Here is a 20,617-nt window from a genome sequence, read left to right as displayed (position 1 = left end):
AAATCACATTGCAGAACAGGAGGAGGATGCAGGGTGGCGGGGGGGGGGGGGGGGGAGGAAGGAAGGTAAGTGTCTGTGAATTGATGATATTAGAGGTAGGGAGAGTGGGATGTTTGTGAGTTAATGGTATTAGAGGTGATAATTGGGGAAACTGTCTTGGTAATGGGTGAGATAGTTCAAATGTTTGTTAAGTCCTTTTTGTAAAGTGTCGAATTTTAACATGAATGACAGTTCAGAGGATTCCCTTTCAAGTGCAGATGTAAAAGGTCTTTGTAGCAGAATGCAGGTGGTTAAGTCATTGAGACATCTTTGCCATTAACACATCTTTGTTTGTCTCAGATCAAACTTCAGTGGAGAAGTGCTGGTCCCAGAGGGAGGAAAAATAGACATCTTGAAATAATAATAAAAAAAATAATCTCCAGGAATAATTGAAAAAAGTGATCTCATCAGCAATTTTACTTTTCTTTTCCTTTCACCTTACCCCTTGTGCTGTACCAGCAAAACGATTGCTTGTTTTCAGTCCTTTGACACTTTCTCCGATCTCCCTTTCCATTGATTACTTGATGCAGCTCTCTCACCTCCTCTGATCTTTTGTTACCTCATCTGTGATTCTGCTTCAGCTGGCTGCTTTCACTTAGCTTCCTTAAAAGATATCAGCATTAAAATGCTATAGCAGCCATATCTATTGCAAAAAACACAGCAGCACAGATGTAAATCTAAGTGCAGAAATTCAGTGCTTAAAACAAGAATCCAGTATTAGTCATAAGAAAACATTTCATATTATTATGCTTATGTGTATTTAGAAAAAGAAAGAACCCCTTTGTCATTGCAGGATTATGTCCTACAATCTCAAGTTATCTGTGTGGCTAAGCTTTCAATGAATGCAGAAGTCACAGTTCTATATTGGGAAATTGTTTCATTATCTGATAGATCACCCTGTTTAGAAAAACAGAAAACAATTTCTTGTTTTGCCAAAGGTTCTATGTTTCAGCTCATTTTTCTTATATTCCTTTGGGTAGAAACAAACAATTCCCTTTCATGTTTGGTGTTAATATCCTATACTCATGATGTAAGTCCAGTCTATGATATAACTGAGGTTCTAACCAGTACATTGCAAGACTGAGTTTCAACATGGTCTTTTTCTACAGGCTACATACTTAATGCTCAGTGAGTAAGTGTGGCAACTGTTCATGATTTCTCCTTGCAAGAGGTTTGAAACAGTATGTGGATGATCACCTCCTTTCCCTTTTAAAACTGTATTACAAGATTGGCTGGGCTTCTTTTTTTCCTAGTTTAAACTCTGTGAGCAATATAACAACCTAAGCTTTGTCCACACTGCTTAAGAGCAATATTATAAGTTACAATAGTTCTGCTCTGAGGAAGTGGGTCTGGCCCACGAAAGCTCATCATCTAATAAACCATCTTGTTAGTCTTTAAAGTGCTACATTGTCCTGCATTTTGCTCTACTCCAGTAAGAGTTTATTGTATAAGCAATAGCAGTCTGGACTACTGGAAGCCTCTTGTAAGTGGGTTATGCCCATGAAAGCCCTGATACCATGTTTTGTTAGTCTTTAAGGTGCCACAAGACTATTTGTTGTTTTTAAGTTTTTCCAGTTATAGACTGACTGAGCCACCCCTCTGAAGCTTTTGGAAGCTTCTTGCATTCATTGTGTCTTCTTATTATGGTTCCAATATAGTGTGAATACTAATACCAATACATAAAACAGGATTTTAGGACAATAATGATCCATAGTTGGAGAGATGTAAGAAAAAAATTAAAATGTGACATACATAAATTAACATTTGTTGGTGTGTGAAATACATTTATTTAAAATGCATCAGTATTATATAAAAATAATACTTTTTTAAACCAAGAAAATCCTGAAGACTTCATGTATTGTACTAAATTAAAAGCTGTTATCTTGCTCTGTACCAACCTGAAAGCTCTGTCAACAGGCATTTCTGACCTTCATTGAAAGTCTGTTTTATAATCTGGTTGGCACGGGGCCATCAGGCTCCCTAGCTGTCTCTGTGTGGCTTCCTGGAAGTGGTGACATGTCCCTGCTGCTTCTAGAGAGAAGAACGGGCATGGGAGCTGTGTGTGCTCTGTCCATCCCAAGTTCTAGGTCAGTGGCTCCCATTGCCTGAGAATCAAAACCAATGGGATCTTTGAGTATGGTGCCTGAGGGAAGAGGAAACACAGAGCTACCTGGCCATGCTGCCACCTAGGAACAGCAAGGACATATTGCTGCATGCAGAGAACCCCCCCAAAGTGAGCACTGCTCAGATACAGCATTCTCAAACCCCTCCAATACCCCAACACCCTACCCTGAGCTCCCTCCTGCATCCTAACTCCCTCCCTGAGCCTGAACCCCACATGCTCTCTTGGGGCAGCAGCTCCTTCCTGCACTCCAACCCTCATCACTGGCCCTCATCACTGGCCAGAGCCTTCACCCTCTCCCACACCCAACTCCATGCCCAAGACCAGATCCCCCTCCTGCATTTCTGACCCCAACCAGAGCCCATACCCACAGCACAGAGATAATATCCCCTCCCACACTCCATCTCTGCTTCAGCACAAAGCCCTCTCCTATACGCCAAACTCTTAGTTAAGCAGAATATTTGACTAACCAGAATCCCCTCCCAATCTCCCAACATGCCAGATAGCAAATCTTTTACTATATATGAAATAGAATTTTTGTTTCTGGTATGCAGAAAATTACAGAAGTCACACTAAGTTAACAAATTAATTAGATTTAGAGAAGTTTCTTCACAGAGTAGTCCCTGGGGGAATTGCAGGATCAGTGTGGGTTGGTGCTGAGAGGACCAAATGCAAAGGTGCAGCTGCAGCACCAGCACTTGCTCAATGCAGAAGTGAAGTAATCCGATGCAGGATACTAAAGTGCAGAGACGTGTTCAAAGTAAGTTCAGTTTCAGTGTTGCTGGTAGCGCTTGTTCACCTTTGTGAATATTCTGTTTAGTCTTTGAACATGGGGCATGCAACAATTGTGGCAGAGGTTACAATACCAAAATATTCCAGCCTAGAAAGGGATGTAGATGCCACTTGTTCCTTTAGTTAGTGGTGGTGCTTTATATCCATAACCATCAGGCAGTCTATTACCTCTTTTGGGTGGTCACCCAAAGTTTTCAGATTATACCAGGAGTGGGCAATAACATGGTGATGAATTGCCAGGACTACCCCTGGCAGGCCACTGCCACTATATTTACCTGTACAGCCACAGATACTAGCAATCACAGTTCCCATTGGCTCTGGATCACCATTCCCAGTCAATGGGAGTGGTGGAAAGTGGTGAAGACAGGGACACTGTTTCCTGAAGCTCCCATTGGCCAGGAATGACATTCCTCAGCTAATGGGAGCTTTGATCTTGGTACCCATGGCCATGCAGGTAATTAGAGCAGTGGGGACCCACCAGTGCTAACCCTGCCAGAATAGATCCTTCTTACAGTCTGGTATTTGCCCACCTCTGGACTACACTGATTCAAACACAGTTAAACAGTTAACTGTGGGAACAACAGAACCCGAACCAGCAAAAAATAATGAAAATCCAGCTAGTGGAAGCATCTGAATCAGATAATGAAAATGACCATATCTTGGTCCACACCGATTTGAATTGTTATTGAGGAGATCCTGTTATCAGTATGGACATATGTCCTCTTGAATGGTAGTTGAAGCATGAAGGGACACATGAATCTTTTGCACATCTAGCATATAAATATCTTGTGACACTGGCTACAGCAATGCCATGAGAATTTCTATTTCCACTTTTAGGTAATATGATAAACAAGCAGTGGGCAGCAGTATCTCCTGCAAATATAAACAAACTTGTTTGTCTGAGCCATTGATTGACAAAGAAGTAGGACAGAGGGGACTTTCAGGGTCTGATTTATTTATTTATTTTATTTTTGAATGCATGCTTGTACATAATTTTACATTGGTAAGTTCAATTTTCATGTTAAATAGATTGCATTATAATACTTGTATGAGGTGAATTGAAAAATACTATTTCTTTTATTTTTTTACAGTGCAAATACTCGTAATAAAAAATATAGTGAACATTATACACTTTATTCTGTGTTATAATTGAAATCAATTTGTTTGAAATGTAAAAAAATCAAAATAATTAAATGAGGTATTCTATTCTTGTTTTAACAGTGTGATTATGATTATTTTTTTAATCACTTGACAGCCTTAATTTTCAGATTGTTTCTCTTCTGTGTAAATCCTGTCCAATTTTGTCTTCTCTTTTTTTTAAATGTATTGATTTCTCTTTATTTTGGGAAGAGCAGCACTCTTGAAACATGTGCATACAATTTAGAGAAGCTGCTTGCTGTTGTTGATCATTTAAATGAAACTGGATTAGCTGGTAAAATACCTTTGTGTCTTCGGTTCTGCTAGCATTGCAGCATTTACTGATTACCCTTTATCAAATGACTAGCCTTCCCTTCTAGTAAGTAGAAGACACTCATTAAAATGATGTTGAAATTATGTGTCTGCTATCTTCCTGAAGCAATGGCCACTTCAATAAGGGATTTAATGATTCTTCTGTTCCTATGTGCATGTCGGAGGGAGAGGACACTTTATAAATAAATGGGATACAAATTAAATCTGGTATAGTCATTAACACATTTCATGTTGGATACCTTCATATCCTTCACAGAATTCCCAACCTGTGAACCACTATCTCAATTTATATGCAAAAATGGAAGATGTGTTAGCAGCAAATGGCACTGTGACTCAGGCAAGTACCAAATGTTCAGTATTTTAAACAGATTTAATTAGGGGTCTGGGGGTTCCTTTGATAAAAATACTCATATCCTTTTGGGGCTGACAGCAAATCCAGCTTGTAGCCTGCCTAAAATAAGTATAATGGCTTTATTCTACTGATTTAAGATTAAAAGTTGTGAAATGGAGGCCACACACCTGGGAGAACATGGTAGATATAAGAATTGCTCTTGAAGTTTAACATGGAGCATCACTACAAATATACTAAATTATATTAGAATAGTATGCAATGTGAGACAATATTTGGTTAAAAAAGAACAAGAAACAGAGCACTGCCTTAGAATAAAATAACCAGAGGACTGTATGTTTGACAGAACAAGTATGCGAGCATTTATGTTTCTCTTTCTTGGTAATCACAATCACAGATTACAAAAATCATCATCTGACAATTGTAGTGAATAAAAACAGTAGAGTAATAATGAAGACCATTTCAACCCCTTTTGATATATTAATTAGTGTCTCTTTATCCAACAATATAATGAAATCATTTGCCTTATGTTATTTTGAAAGGCTGATTCTGACTTTAGAATTTCATTTTTGTGTTAAATTATCTTAAACCATTTATCTGCAGCCCATTCATCAGTATAATCCTTGAATTGCTGGGAATAAAACTAAGTGCTTCTGTTACCAAACCACAAGTCTTTACACCCAGTTGCATAAAGAGGCCACCTCCTAGAGCCAAAAGAGAATAGGGAATTGTGTGTAGTGACAAATACAGTTCTGATACAATCAGCTGAGAGCGCAGTATATAGAATTTAACATACTGCCTATCACTTCTCTGTTTTCTTCTCAAGGACAATGCAAATTTGACAACAGTAAATGCAAGTATTGTTGCATCCATTTATCAATGTTTCTCATGAAGGTCAGGTTTTTATTTAGATTTTGCACCATTGAAATTAGTCTGGCTTTTTTTTTTATGTTGACTCTGAATTTCCACAGATGATGACTGTGGCGATGGGAGTGATGAATTGGGTTGTGTTCACTCATGCTCCAGTAATCAGTTCAGATGCTCCAGTGGCAGATGTATCCCAGGTCACTGGGCTTGTGATGGTGACAATGATTGCGGAGACTTCAGTGATGAAACCAAAACAAACTGCACCAAAGAAGGTTGGCTATTTTAAACCTGTGACAAAGATTTGATTTAAACAAATAATGAATTTACTTATCTATTGGAAAAGTAAAAGTAATGTAACTTGTTTGGTAAAAAAATGATGGTGAAAAACAGGTACAGTGAAAGCTTTGTTATCTGGCACGCATGGGAAATGTGGGATTGCCGGTTAATTCAATGTGCTGGATAACAAAGCTTATTGCTCTGCCCTCATGCCGTACGAGCAGATCCAGCTCCCAGTAGCTTAAGGCAGGCTGATGGGGAAGGAGATGCCTGCTGATGATGCCAGCCAGCAGTGCCAGCTGTCAGAAGCTCCGTAACAGCCAGCTGGACAGATGGGAATTAGGCACATGTGCCTGAAGACGCAGCAGTATTGTGACGGGGCAATGCTGGCTAACTAAGTTTTCTGCTTAACAGAGTGCCGGATAACAAAGCTTTCACTATATTTAAGATCTGATGTACCTCTGAAAGTGGTGATTGAAACATGCTATAAAGGGGATGGAGACGTATGTCCTGGATAGCTCAGGGGACAAACCCAATGGATAGTCAAACAGGTAGGTTAAAGATTTTGTAGTGATTTTGGTTTTTAGTTTATTAGTAAAACCAAACTCTACGAAGGAATGATGCTCTTGATCTCTCAATTATCCTTCACCAGTAACAACAGAGACAAAAATAGTGCTAATCAATTAAACAAGCAAATAAAAATCTACCTTCTGACTAAGGAATGGCAAGATCAAATTTGCTTCTCTAGACAGCTGCCTAGTTTGCTTAAAGTTAAAGTGGCCTGTGTTGGAACAAATCTAGCACAATGTCAATAATTTTGCTTCACTGAATTACATTACATATGATTCTTGTCCTTTTAATAGAGTTATATATTTCTTGGATGAAGACACACTAGACAAGGCACCATTGCTTAAGCTACCACTTTAATATCTATCAGTATCTTTACATAACAGTTTAGCTCAATATAATATTTAAATAAAAATCTCCTATAATTATTTACATTTTACCAGAGAATAATCTTTATAATTTCTTGTTCTTAGTATTTGTTTCTTATTCAAAACCTGCCACACAAAAAACTAATTGTCCAGAATACTTTACTATGACAACATGTGTGTTTTCCAATTTATGGTAGTCATTTGTTTGTTCCTCCTATGTACCACTTTAACAAAAAGAGAACTTATGGTGAATTTCATAATTTTTCAATAGAAATTAAAGCAAAGAGATTTTACTATTATGTCATTACTGATAGCATTCTGCCTTCTGCTGTGACTTTTGATGTAGCAAGTTTCCAAATTAATTTGATTACATATGAAGATTTAATATTCCAATCACAAACTACTCTGAAACCTTCAAATATATAGAACCAGGGAAATACAGGTTGGACTTCCCTGGTCTGGCAGCCTTGGACCTGACTGGTCCCAGATGAGGGATTTTTCTGGATCAGGGGAGGTCATTTCTGGTCCCTATGCTGCTAGCCTCCCTTCCCTGTCTCCCCACCCATTGGGCTTCCTGGCTACCCCACAGCTCAGCTGAGCCACACACCAACTCCTGCTCTTGCCCCTGCAGCCCAGCTGAGCTGCACGCTGTCTCCCGCCCCTCCCCAGCCCTGGTGACTGCACACCATACTTCCTGGGTCCTGCAGCCCAGCTGTCCATGCATTGCAACCCTCCCCTCCTCCAGCATAGCACTGGATTCCCGGCCTCCCTACTCCCTTAAGTGTGCCAGAACTCTTTGATCCTGGAACATCCATGTATGTTGCCAGACCAAAGAGTTCTTCGGGTTTATAGAGGTGCAACTTGTACTGTAGAAACATATTCGATCTCTAACACAAAGGCTGTCACAAAATCTATCTCTATTGTGCTATTGTATACTGTTATTTGTAACATTGTCTAAAGACTGAATAATTTTCCCATAAATTAAAATACTATTGTATTGTAAAGTTGGCTTTGCTGCAGTGCCCCCTCTACTTATAGAAGTTAAAACTGGAGCTATAACTATATTTTTTACCTTGTCACCTTATATTGGCAAATATAAGGTAGGAAAAACATAACATGTTAGATATAAAGCCATATTGCTCAATAAGAAAGAAAATCAACAGAATATGTATGCTCTATTAGAAACTCTGAAACCACTTTGTAAAGAAAGTGATAGTAAGCATTGCACTAAACAGCTCCCCAATTTATAATCCAAATGTGTTTTTTCTTAGCTATACTAAGGAATGAAAAGCTAGAAATATTCTGCTGCTATAGCCCTGTCATTTTGTATCATCTGCTTAAACGAATTTTGAATAATTTTATTTGCACATCAGTTGGGTTCAAATCATGGAATTAAATCTTAGCAATGAGGATTTATTATTTTTGACATAATATTAACTTTAATTTACTTTTCCTCTTTGTACTCATGTAATAAATTTTATCTTTCTAAATCTAGTACAGAGCAAAGCTATGAAGAATGTTTACAGAGATGACAATTTTTAGTTAGTGGTAAGAACCTTGTGGAACTGTGAAAACATTCAGTTGCCCTCAGATTTAATGAGAAAAGGCAGAAATGCTTGAGCATGCCTCTGGATGCACTCAGTATGCTTTCATATGCTTTGTAAATAAAAAAATGTAAATAGTTATAGTCAAGTGTATTCCCAACTCTTATAATTCAATGGCATTTTTAATCAAAATTGCAAATGCATTTCTCATTTGGAAAACTCCCTTATATGGTTGTGAAAATTTTTAATCCTGTGCATCACGACCTCTTCTTAAAATTAAAACAGAAAATTATACATATACATTTTCTTTAAAACCGATTCCTTCATCTTTATTAAATCAATATTTAATTATCAAAACAGTGAATTGTTTAAAAAGAACTTGCATTTCTTCAGGTAATATACTTATGAATGCTCCCTTTTCGGTGCACATGTGCTTCATGTGCCTTTGTGGGTTTTCTGCATCCCTGCCTGCTTTGTTCTCACCTTATCCTTAGCTGTGCTTGCCACCTATACTGAGGGTATATAGCACAGAGTCTGATGATTTGCCCCCAGGTCCTCATAAACCTGTCTTTGCCTGAGATGATGCCCATTTTTTACTTTTATTTACCTTTAGGGAATAGCTTTATTAGTTTCTCGGTTGTTATTTTCAGGTTATTAGTTAATCTTTTAGCTCTTTTCATTTTAGAAGAGTTATTTTGGAGAGAGGTATTTTTGGGAGACTCTTGTTCTTCCTCCTCTGCTGCATCCCCCATCTCTGGGGCTTCTCCTTTTTAGGGAATCAATCCTAGGATTATGCCTAAAATTGCTACATTTAGATGCTGCCTCATTTGCCGGGATCCTATGCTAGGTAGTGACAGCCATTTTCACTGTGTCTGCAACTTAGAGATCCATTTCCCATCTAAGTATAAAATTTGTTCACGTTTTAAAATAGATCTAGAAATAATGGGAAGATAAAGCATAGGTTTCTCATGATGGACTGCCTTTCAACTTCCTCAGTCCCTAGCCCAGATAACCTCCACACAGTGGTATTCTATTGACCAGAATTTGCCACTGACCTCTGAAGACCACTCATTGAGTAGACCTATGTAGAGTAGAGCCATGGGGAATGGCATCAAGGATACTAGAAAGAGTAGTTGTAGATCTTCTTAAAGACAAATCAGTGCCTATAAGCCAATGTCACCTCAGAGACCTGCTGCTCTGGAGTCCTCACATCTCAGAAAATATATCACTGAGGCTTCAAGCTTTCCTGATACAAAAGGCCCCTTCTCATCCAAGGCTTCAGGTACTTTTTAAATTTCATGATATCTAGTGTTGCTCAGTGCTGAAACCTCCGCTCCCCCATAACATCCAAACACAGCATACTAAGGATTCAGTATAGGAGAAGCTTCTGCCATTCTGTCTGAAGTATCTAAGCTGACATACAAACAGTCTGGTGCCAATGAAGCCAAGGTCATTTTTGGAGCTACCACTTCTCATTGCATTGTTCCTGCAAGGCTTTGTAAGGTACCACAGGCATTTAAATTCAGAAACTTGTTTGACTTAGATAAGTTGTGGGCCACTTGCAGTCCAAAGACCACAGGTGGCCCACCAGGGTAATCTGATTGCAAGCTGTGATATATTTTGTTGACATTGACCATCCCAGTGGTGGAGTTCTCTGTTCCCAGCCAATAGGAGCTGTGGGAAGTGACACCTGAAAGTGAAGAGACCTCAGGGATGTGTTGGCCACTGCTTCCCATAGCTCCTATTGGCTGAGGACAGAGAACTGTGGTCACTGGGAGGTATGGGGGATGGTGCCAGTGGATGGTCAATGTGAGCAAAATGTTTTGTAGCCTGTGACATGGATTGCATGTGGCTTGTGGACTACAGGTTACTTACCTCTGTCATAGATGAATCCAAGTCCCTCTGTTAAGTGCTATGGAAAGAACCTTGGTGGGGGATCCTCATCTGTCACTGGTATTGCATTATTCTCCTGTGCCAACTTGTTCTTAGGTTGCTTGATTACCAAGCCACAGCTTCCTCTCCTGGCACTCTGATAATTCCAGTGAACAGGCAGACTCCAGGCACTACATCTTCTTCCTGGTGTGACCAGTCTTGAGTACTGGTTTTTCTTAATGACCTCTCCTGAATGGCCATATTGGGACCAATGAACTACTAATTATAATCAATTCTCCAGAGCATACAGCAAGACCCATGGGTAGTGCCAGATGCAGCAATCACTTGCTCCTCCTGTCCTTCCATATCAGTGTCCACCTCAGGATGAATCTTTCAAGGAGCAGGAAAAAAGGGCTGATGAGAAAACTATGCCATAGATTAATAGTGACCATTGCCCAATAGTGACCCTCAACCCAGATATCTTAAGTGCTGGTGGAGGCTTCCTTGTGACCCATTCCAGAAGAGATAGGTCAGCCAGACTAAAATATCTGCAGCTTGTATTGCAGCTATGCAATCTATCTGAGCTGCCCACTTTGTTCATGTACCAAGTGCTTGTCAATTATCAGTTGGGCACCACCAGTGGTACTGATACCAAGATGCTGATCAATGTCTGGCACCAAAAAAGGCAACAGATGTCTAAGTCTTTACCAGGATTGGCAAAAGACACAGAGATAACAAGCACGTAAGACTTTCAAAGAAGCTGCACATAAGACTTTCAAAGAAGCAGTATTTCCCAGAGCAGATCTCCAATAGGTTATATCTATTCTTTAGGTAGTTGAGGTGCTGAGAGAACTGTTAAACCTCTTAATGCCAGAGTCACTGGTAATTCAAGAGACTTCACAGGCACCAGCACCAAGGTATCCCCTTCAGAACCTTCATCTTTGTGCCTGGCAGTTCAATTGTATTTGGCCATCAGGATAATTAAAACTGTACCATCAAGGAGAAAGCCACAGGTGAGCTCTTGCTCCCTTGTCTTCAAAGTCTGGACCCTCTTCACTGATAACAGCACAGGCATGGGCAACAGAAAAGGCATCATTGTCATTAGCATCCAAAGGAGGATTTTATATATTGTTACCTAGGTGGTCCCATCATCAGTATGATGTCACCTTTCTGCCCCGGTGTCAGTCTCCATTCTGGCAAGGGTTTTATAGAAGAGACTCTTGAGCTATGCACCGTTGGGGCTAGGACCATGTAAGTGTCTCTTTTGGAACCTGTGAGACTTTACCTTCTCTGAGGCTAAGTCTAGACTGCAGCCTTTTTCCACAAAAGCATATGTTAATGAAGTGTGGAGTAGAATATTGCTGTGCTTCATTTGCATAATTAATTAGCAGCCGTTTTTGCGCAAGAGGCTTTTGTGCTAAAAGGAGCTGTGTAGATGGCTCCTTTTTGCGCAAAACCCCCCTCTTGCGCAAGAGCCGTTCTTCCTCATTTTTTCAGGAAGAACATCTCTTGCGCAAGAGGAGGTTTTTGCACAAAAGAGATGTCTACACAGCTCCTTTTTGCGCAAAAGCCTCTTGTGCAAAAATGGCTGCTAATTAATTATGTAAATGAAGCACGGAGCTATTCTACTCCACATTTCTTTTGCATACGCTTTTGTGGAAAAAGGCTGCAGTCGAGATGTAGCCTGAGAGTGCCCCCATGGCCACCTCATCTATTGGCTATCAGGAGCATTGACACTGAAAGCATCCTAATATCAATAGTGAGTCTGGTGCCAAATAGATTTGGGATTCCTCTCATGATCAGCCATAAGAGGAGCAGGAACTGGACCAGTCCCTCTGTGCAAGAGACAGTTCAGGATTTACCTTGTGAAGGGCCATCACTCTTCACAGAAAATGGATTAGACTCTTCATAGACTCAAAGTCTCTAGAGCAAGTTTGAAAACCCTAAAAATGTACATCAGTGAAATGGGATTTTCCTCCTGAGTCCAAAATCTACTCAGGAGAAGGAGCAAAGATGACAAAAGATATATCCACCATCATCCTCTTCTTTGGCAGCTGTCAACTCATCCAGGCAGGTGATATCGTCCAAGAGCTCATTTTGGTGGGCTGTTGGAGAACGTGCTTCCAGTTCTGGTAGTGCTCTATGATTCTTTCCTAATTTTTACAGATTATCTGACCCATTTCCAGTGTGCCTGGACCCACACCACAATAGCTTAGTTGCTTTTCAGCATGGTGTAAATGGGCTTCCTTCACTGTCTCTCTTCCCAGTACAGTGTTGTTAAGAAATACAATTGTTCCTTCTTATAGGAGCTATAGAGAAAGTCTCTTCTTTGTTTAGCAAAAGAGAGGATTTACTCACAATACTGCCTGATCCTGAAGGCACAAGGCAGTCTCTAGCCTCTTTTCCATATAAGACACTTAAACTAGTTCCTTCCCCCATTCACAAAAACAAAATTCTTGGCAATTTCTCTAACTTCCATTGTTCTTTCCCTGGAGCTATGTGACTGCTACGGTCCTCTCAGCATAAAGCACACCTTCTTTCATGTGATTCATCAGAACACCAGAAAAATTCAGAATCTCACTGTCAGCAATTACCCTTCTCAGTTCATGGTACTCTTATTATTTGGTCTCTTGGCTTACCCACATGTTTTTACATAGTGTATGACAGTAGTAGAAGCATTACTTTAGAGTTTACAGTCCATTAGGACATCAGAATATCCAGACTGGGTGAGACAAATGTTCCAAGTAGCCCAGGATGCTCTTTTTTGATGGTAGCTAGTGCCAGCTGCTTCAGAAGAAAGGAACAGAATAGGCAAATACTCAGTGACTTTTCGTTCACTCCCACCTTCTGGCAGACAGAAGCAACCCTGATCATGGAGTTGCATCACTGACCATCTTAGCTAATAGTCATCAATTGACCTATCCCACAGGAAATTATCTAATTCCTTTTTTAACCCTATTATGCTTTTTGGTCTTCACAACATCCTCTGGCAATGCATTCTACAGGTTGACTGTGTGTTGTGTGGGAAAAAAATAACACAAACAAGCACACACCAGAAGTTTGAACTTTGTCCTGCTTCTTTGTTCTAAACTCACAAAAACATGGAGAATAATTTTAAAACTTTAGGGCTGTGTTAAAATCAGGAATAAGGGATCTTCCAGAAAAGGCTTTATTTTCCGAAAGATACCGTTTAGACTGGCGCTTTTCTCCGGCAAAGCCCCGAGCCGAAAAAAAGCAGCAGCCATGTTAATGCAAATGCCACGGGGGATATTTAAATCCCCCATGGCATTTGCAATTCCGACTTGTCTCATTAGCACCCCTTTTCCGGAAAAGGGTGCCAATGTAGACACAGCCTAGTTGTTTGTGGAGAATATTAATATTATATAAGATGAAGATTCCTGTATATCTTTTTCAAATGTGTTGGCAATATCTTTTGTCTTAGGACTGCGAACAGGAGCTCCTAGTACATGGTTCTGTGCTTAAACATACTTTTATGTGAGTTGTGTTCCTGGTGTTTTGCTGTGAACCACCAACCATTATTTCCATATTAATGTGAGTGAAGAAAGCCTGAAATTGCCTCAAAGTAACATCATGGAATAACAGTATAAAACTTCAAAGTCGCCTGAGAACAATTCAGTTGGGAGGACCCTGCATCAGCAGAGTTGTTATTGTTATTAATTACTAAATAAAATTGGTAGAACATTCTTAGGTAGCCTTGAAGTCTCTTCAGTGTTTAAACAAAATGAACAAATTGCTTCACTGCATCAGCTTTCTTGTCAGTTGTAGGACAGAGAGATACATTAAAGAAAGAGATTAATCAAAACCAAGAATCTCCTATAATAAAAAGAAATCCAGGTCTTTTACTATGTCCAAAACAAGGAAAATAAATGTTTAATAAAATTGACTATGGTCATGGACTAATGTTGGTAAAAATTGTTAAAATTATACTCTTCAACATAAAGGAGAACTTTCCAAGGCATGATTTTAAAATGTACTGTTCAGAGGTTTGGAATACTAGAAATAGTATTGGTGGTGAAGATTAGGTTAGCAGAGTTATAGGGTGAGGAGTCCAAAATGCAAAATAAGGCTCCAATCTTGGAAACACACATATGCTTAATGTTAAGCATGTGGCTAATCCAAATGAAGTCTTATCACATAATTACAATGCTTCACTACATACAGGACTGAATCCTTAGCTGAACTGAGATCATGTTCAGCATAGTTAAGTGGGAAAAGGCCAAGATGGCTGTTACCTTTTGTACCTTCAAAATCCTTGGAGGCAGCTGAAAGCTGAACTGGCCCCTAGTACATGTTAGAGCGGTTGCATGGCTGTTCTACCTTATGCCAGCTGGAAGCACTGCTGAGGGACCATTCTGCTTGTCCAGTGCTGTTAGATCACATTGTTTCCATTGCTTCAGCTTTTTTTCATGTTGCAGAACATCTACTGGCCCAATGTAGGATTAAAAGTGAATGATATAAAACTAGATATGTTGCCTTGCCAGCTGAGGGTTTCATTGTGCTACAAAAAAATTTCTCATCTTCCTCATTAAGGCAGCTTTTAATTACCTTTATACTATTTTAGCCATGCATAGGGGACTTAACTATGACTGGAGATCTGGCCCATTCTTCTGAAAATGAATTGAAAATAAATTCCTGAAAACTTTCTTATTAAATTTAAATCCATTTAAATGTGATTTCTTTTTGGGCTCTGAATTCAAGGTTCCATATTTCTCTAATTGAACAATTTCCATATTTTTATTCAGCAGTTCATCCAAAATTTTCAAAAGAAAGTAGTTTTTTGGGTGGAGTTTTTGTGTTGGGTGTCCAAAAATGAAATCATCCCAAATCATTAGATGCATCTGAATATTTTTGCTTCCATCCCCCTATAAAACTGATTTCTTTAACCATTTACGGTTGGATAAAACAACTTAGAAATGAAAGGATCAATCAAAGCTCTAAAATTCATGATCACTACAGATTCATTTTACAAACTTGTGGTCAATGCTCATAACATATGTGATTTAAATTAAAATAAATTACTGATTATATATGCACTCAGTATTTCTTTCTCTGACAATATGTTTTATTTTTTCTTTAGGTATAAGTTGTGATAGAGATGTTTGTTTCAGTTAAAAAAAGAAACACTCTCTGTTCCTGTTATTTGGCACAAATATTCAAATTTAGCTAAGAAAGTGAGACATCTACATGGCTGGGTTTATATAAATTAGTTTCTCCATATATACCTAGTTATGTATGTAGAACAAGCATTGTAAAAAAGTTATTCAAAAGAATTAATTCTGTCTCTTGATTGTTTTATCTAAGAAACGCCCTCTCCTGGAGGATGTGATGAGAGAGAATTTCAGTGTAACCCTGATGGGAATTGTGTTCCTGTATTGTGGCGCTGTGATGGAGAAAAGGACTGTGAAGATGGCAGTGACGAAAAGCATTGTAATGGAACTATACGCTCATGTGATGAGAGAACCAAATTTTCCTGCAAGAATACGGGTACATTATTATATTTTGCTCTGATTCAAGTATTTAATTTCTCAGTGCTGTTTAAAATACAACTTTTTTCATCATTTGTATGAGATTTGTGTCCACAATGTGCTATATGCTATATAAGACATAAATAACAGGAATACACTGTCTCTATACTGAAGAACTTACAGTGTACACAGAAAAGCCTCAATCTCACAGAGACATTCAGGTGCTTATCTATGTGTGTAGTTCTATTAAAGGCCTCACCACACTTTCTTGAATGGCTGCATTAGTGCTACCTAGATAATGATGCTGTGTGCACTGTGGAGAGAGATAGGGGCTGTGCCAAAAGTAGACTTTCTTTTAAGTGAGTGGTTGCAGAGTGTCAGAGCAGTTGTTCACCAATTCATCACTCTTCTGCTTGCTTCCAGCACTGCTGGCTAGACATTCAGGGAGGGTTACTACTTCATACTGTTAGGGGCTGTAGTAACCTACTGCCCTCAGCCCTATCAAGAGCAGAGGAATTGTGCTTTCAGGGATATCTCAGAGGGAAGATGCCTCCCAGTGCTCCTGTCAGGGGAAGTGCCTGCACACTTTGCATTACTCAGCAGGTTTCTAGCATTTACATTCATTTGTGGTGATCCTTAATCTCTGTTTTCATTCCAGAGTGTTTTTTTAAACTAAATCTGCTAGTCTGTTTTAACTGTAGTCTTCCGGGTACTGATCTCTGATATCGATTGAATTGGCAGAGAATAATGGACTATGATTTAGTGGAATATATGCTTATTACAAGGCTCAGAGTTTTTTGGTTATGTTGGGAATGAGAGACTTGGAAAACACAGTCCACCGTTTCATTAAAAAAAAATCAAAGACTGACCACAGGTTTCAGTATCTTTTCCCATAGTACAGTGAATGGTTTAATTGAGATATTTTATTAGTTCTATTGCTGTCAATTAAACATCCTAAATAAAAGATAAAAATGAAAGTCTGCCACTGCTGTGAGCAAAAAATATTTTGGAACTACATGGCCCTGGGATGTTGAGAGATGCAGAATGTCTTAAACATGCCTACTGGCCACAATTAAGCATGCTAAATACAATGCTGAAGGCAGACATAGCTATAAATGGCTTTTGAGCCCCATTGCAGGCAGGCACTTCCATTTTAAAAGAAGGCACTTTAAACAATAAGAGAAGTTATAATTTACAGTGTTTTTACATTTTTAAATTTGTGGGTATGATGTAACTGATTATTTGGAGACCCTTATCTTTACAACTTGAGAATTCTAGTTGATATGTATGGAATAAAATTAATATAAATGCTGTATATTCTGAATGTCTCCGTGAATTTGGAATTCACTATTTGCTAAGATTGCCTTTAGCACAGTTACCATCCATCTAGGTACAAGGAAGAGTTATTAAATTTAACAGCTGTGCCCTGATGTATGCTCAGAATAGTTCCAGAGTTAGGAAACAAGCATGAGCAAATTTCCCTGCACGGGACTGAGGAAGTGGAGAGTGGAAAAACAGAACAATGAGAGATAGGTGATAAAGCAGGGGTTAAAAAGATCTCATGGAGCGAAGGCTTTTTTGGAGGGGCAGGAAACTTTAGGCAGGAAAGGGGACAATACAGGCATGATTTGTATGGGAGTTAGCTGTTATAGTTGCAATGATAGTTACAGGTAGTATTCAGCTTCTAAATCCTGCTGGAAAGGGATAACAAGTGGAGTTCCGCAAGGGTCTGTTTTGGGACCCATACTGTTCAATATCTTCATCAATGATGTAGATATTGGGATAGAGAGTACGCTTATTAAGTTTGCAGATGATACCAAACTGGGTGGGGTTGCAACTTCTTTGGAGGATAGGGACATAATTCAAAATGACCTTAGCAAGTTAGAGAAATGGTCAGAGGTAAACAGGATGAGGTTTAATAAAGAGAAATGCAAAGTGTTCCACTTAGGAAGGAACAATCAGTTCCATACATACAAGATGGGAAGCGACTGTCTAGGAAGGAGCATGGCGGAAAGGGATCTAGGGGTCATAGTGGACCACAAGTTGAATATGAGTCAACAGTGTGATGCTGTTGCAAAAAAAGCAAATATGATTCTAGGTTGTATCAACAGGTGTGTTGTAAGCAAAACTCGTGAAGTCATTCTGCCGCTCTACTCTGCACTAATTAGGCCTCAGCTGGAATACTGTGTCCAGTTCTGGGCACCACATTTCAAGAAAGATGTGGAGAAATTGGAAAGGGTACAGAGAGGAGCAACAAGAATGATTAAAGGTTTAGAGAACATGACCTATGAAGCTAGGCTTCATGAACTGGGCTTGTTTAGTTTGGAAAAAAGAAGATTAAGGGGGGACATGATAGCGGTTTTCAAATATCTAAAAGGGTGTCACAAGGAGGAAGGAGAAAATTTGTTCCTCTTGGTTTCTGAGGACAGAACAAGGAGTAATGGGCTTAAAGTGCAGCAGGGGAGGTTTAGATTGGACATTAAGAAAAAATTCCTAACTGTCAGGGTGGTCAAATATTGGAATAAATTGCCAAGGGAGGTGGTGGAATCTCCCTCTCTGGAGATATTTAAGAACAGGTTAGATAGACATCTGTCAGGGATGGTGTAGACGGAGCTTGGTCCTGCCTTGAGGGCGGGGGGCTGGACTCGATGACCGCTCGAGGTCCCTTCCAGTCCTATTATTCTATGATTCTATGATTCATCTACTATGTATTTGAGAGACTTTGTGTTTCTGTCAATCTGTCTGTCTGTCTGTCTGTCTGTTTGTTCAAGAACTCCTCCTAAATTGTAAGAGCTAGGACCACAAATTTGCTTCTTCTTACCGCAACTTAAAGCAAGGTAAAGATGTGGTTTTGCCAGGAAAATGGATGTGCCTGGAATGAGATTGCTTACATTGAAATTATATGGAAAAGAGGCAGAATCACCAGGCAGATGAAACGGGCTGGTTGGGGGCGCATCCTCCTCATCTGAGACTGCCTCCACCCCAAGCCTCCCATATCCTGTGTACACCCCTTCAATTCATGCAGGAATATTGCTCACTGATCCCCTTCATCAGGGGGTGAGCGGAGAGTATACAGTTTGCTGTATTCCTCACTCTCTCCTGGGAACACAGAGGGAAAGATGAAACCTCCTGTCCCACTTGGGAGACATGCACTGGATAAGGACTCAAGTGACCCCAGTTAAATCTAGTATGCTATAAATGCATGAACACTTTTTAATCAGAAATCTCTTTTTGAGTGGCTCTTTTTTTCCCCTGGTGCCTGTTTTTTAAATCCACATCTTAAATTATTAGTCTGGAATAAGGTACTATTTTTTTTCTGATCTCAGGAGCACTGTGCACATGGAATAAGAGAAGCTTTCAAGCCATCATGAATATAAGATGCCAACAGACGAGTAGTTTTGTAATTATTTCATGAAATCCAATGTTATCTATGGCTGATCTGAGGTTAATTTTTATATTTCACTTAGAAATATACATTTGATTCATATTGTAGGTGCAAAGGAAAATGATACCATTGATACATTTATGCCATTTAATCTCATAGGCTAGGCCTACAGTGAAGAAATTAAACTGATTAATTTCCCTAGGATGTATGTAGAAGATTTTGCATTCACACACAGAAATATCCCATGTGGCTTGCAAAAAAGTTCACAAACGTTCTAATAATCACATACAAATTGGCTATGTCTAGACTGGCATGATTTTCCGCAAATGCTTTTAATGGAATAGTTTTCCGTTAAAAGCATTTGCGGAAAAGAGCATCTAGATTGACACTGATGCTTTTCCTCAAAAGCACTTTTTGCGGAAAAGCGTCCGTGCCAATCTAGACTCGCTTTTCCACAAAAAAGCCCCGATCGCCATTTTTGCAATCGGGGCTTTTTTGCACAAAACAAATCTGAGCTGTTTACACTGGCCCTTTTGCGCAAAAGCTTTGCGCAAAAGGACTTTTGCCCGAATGGGAGCAGCATAGTATTTCCGCAAGAAGGACTGATTTCAGACATAGGAAGTCAGTGTTTTTGCAGAAATTCAAGCAGCCAGTGAAGACAGCTGGCAAGTTTTGCTGCAAAAGCAGCTGCTTTTGTGGAAAAACTTGCCAGTCTAGACACATCCATTACGTTTTTCAGCAAGCTTACCTGTTAAATCTTACCTAGTTTAATGACGCCCATCTATATACCCCTGGGGGCCCGTATTCTCTCTTTTATTTAAGATGCTGAATTGTACTGGTCCGTTTTGTGCGCCAGTTCTTACAAGCAAGTTTTAAGTTAATTTACACTTGCAAGAAAAATAACTAAATTGTAAGTACTAAACATTTTTTTACTGGGCAAGAAATTTCTTCCCCCGTGGATGGCTATGTGTTTGTATCAATATGGGTTAGGTTAAGAACACTCCTTGGCAGCCTCTTGTTCAGCAATTGGCGTATCTGTTTACAGTCATTTACGGTCACACAGCCTGGGCCTTCTGCTCTGTGTGCCCTGCATGCTCCAGGCAAGCAAAAATGGATGTTACAAGGGGGGTTCCTGTCTGGCTACAAGAACGTAGACAAGGTGAACCAGTTCAAATAGTCTTCTCACTACTGTCCCACAGCACACTGATGGCCTTACTGAATCTCTTAAAATGAACTGCTTCAAAGAGCTGAAGAATTGTGGGACAGAGCATTGTGACTGAAGAATTTAGTGCTGTTCTGCTGTGCACAGTTACAACTTTAAACTGATTTCGTCTGTCTAATGTGACTGCACTAAATGGGGTGCCTAGACCGTTCAATACAACCAATTCAGTTACAAGTGGCTTAGATGTCTAATAGAGAAAAGATATTGAAGTTTTTAGCTTCCTCTCCTATGGTATTTTTTTTTCTAAAAGGAATCTCC

The 20,617-nt window shown here is 39.4% G+C and overlaps 1 protein-coding gene across 2 annotated transcripts in view; it reads left to right on the top strand.

The window, feature by feature from the left end:
• LRP1B (LDL receptor related protein 1B) overlaps window positions 1–20,617 on the top strand; it is a 1,349,043-nt gene that overhangs the window by 842,882 nt on the left and 485,544 nt on the right. For both annotated transcript variants that reach the window (XM_075933312.1, XM_075933313.1), the window contains 3 exons: window positions 4,680–4,760; window positions 5,744–5,911; window positions 15,589–15,771. In XM_075933312.1, the coding sequence (XP_075789427.1) occupies window positions 4,680–4,760; window positions 5,744–5,911; window positions 15,589–15,771 (432 nt within the window). The remainder of the gene's footprint in view (window positions 1–4,679; window positions 4,761–5,743; window positions 5,912–15,588; window positions 15,772–20,617) is intronic.

The sequence above is a fragment of the Pelodiscus sinensis genome, chromosome 7 (genome assembly GCF_049634645.1).
Source record: "Pelodiscus sinensis isolate JC-2024 chromosome 7, ASM4963464v1, whole genome shotgun sequence".
In the NCBI taxonomy this organism is placed as follows: domain Eukaryota; kingdom Metazoa; phylum Chordata; order Testudines; family Trionychidae; genus Pelodiscus; species Pelodiscus sinensis.
The sequence above is the reverse complement of the archived record's forward strand: the minus strand, read 5'-3'. Positions and strand labels throughout refer to the sequence as shown.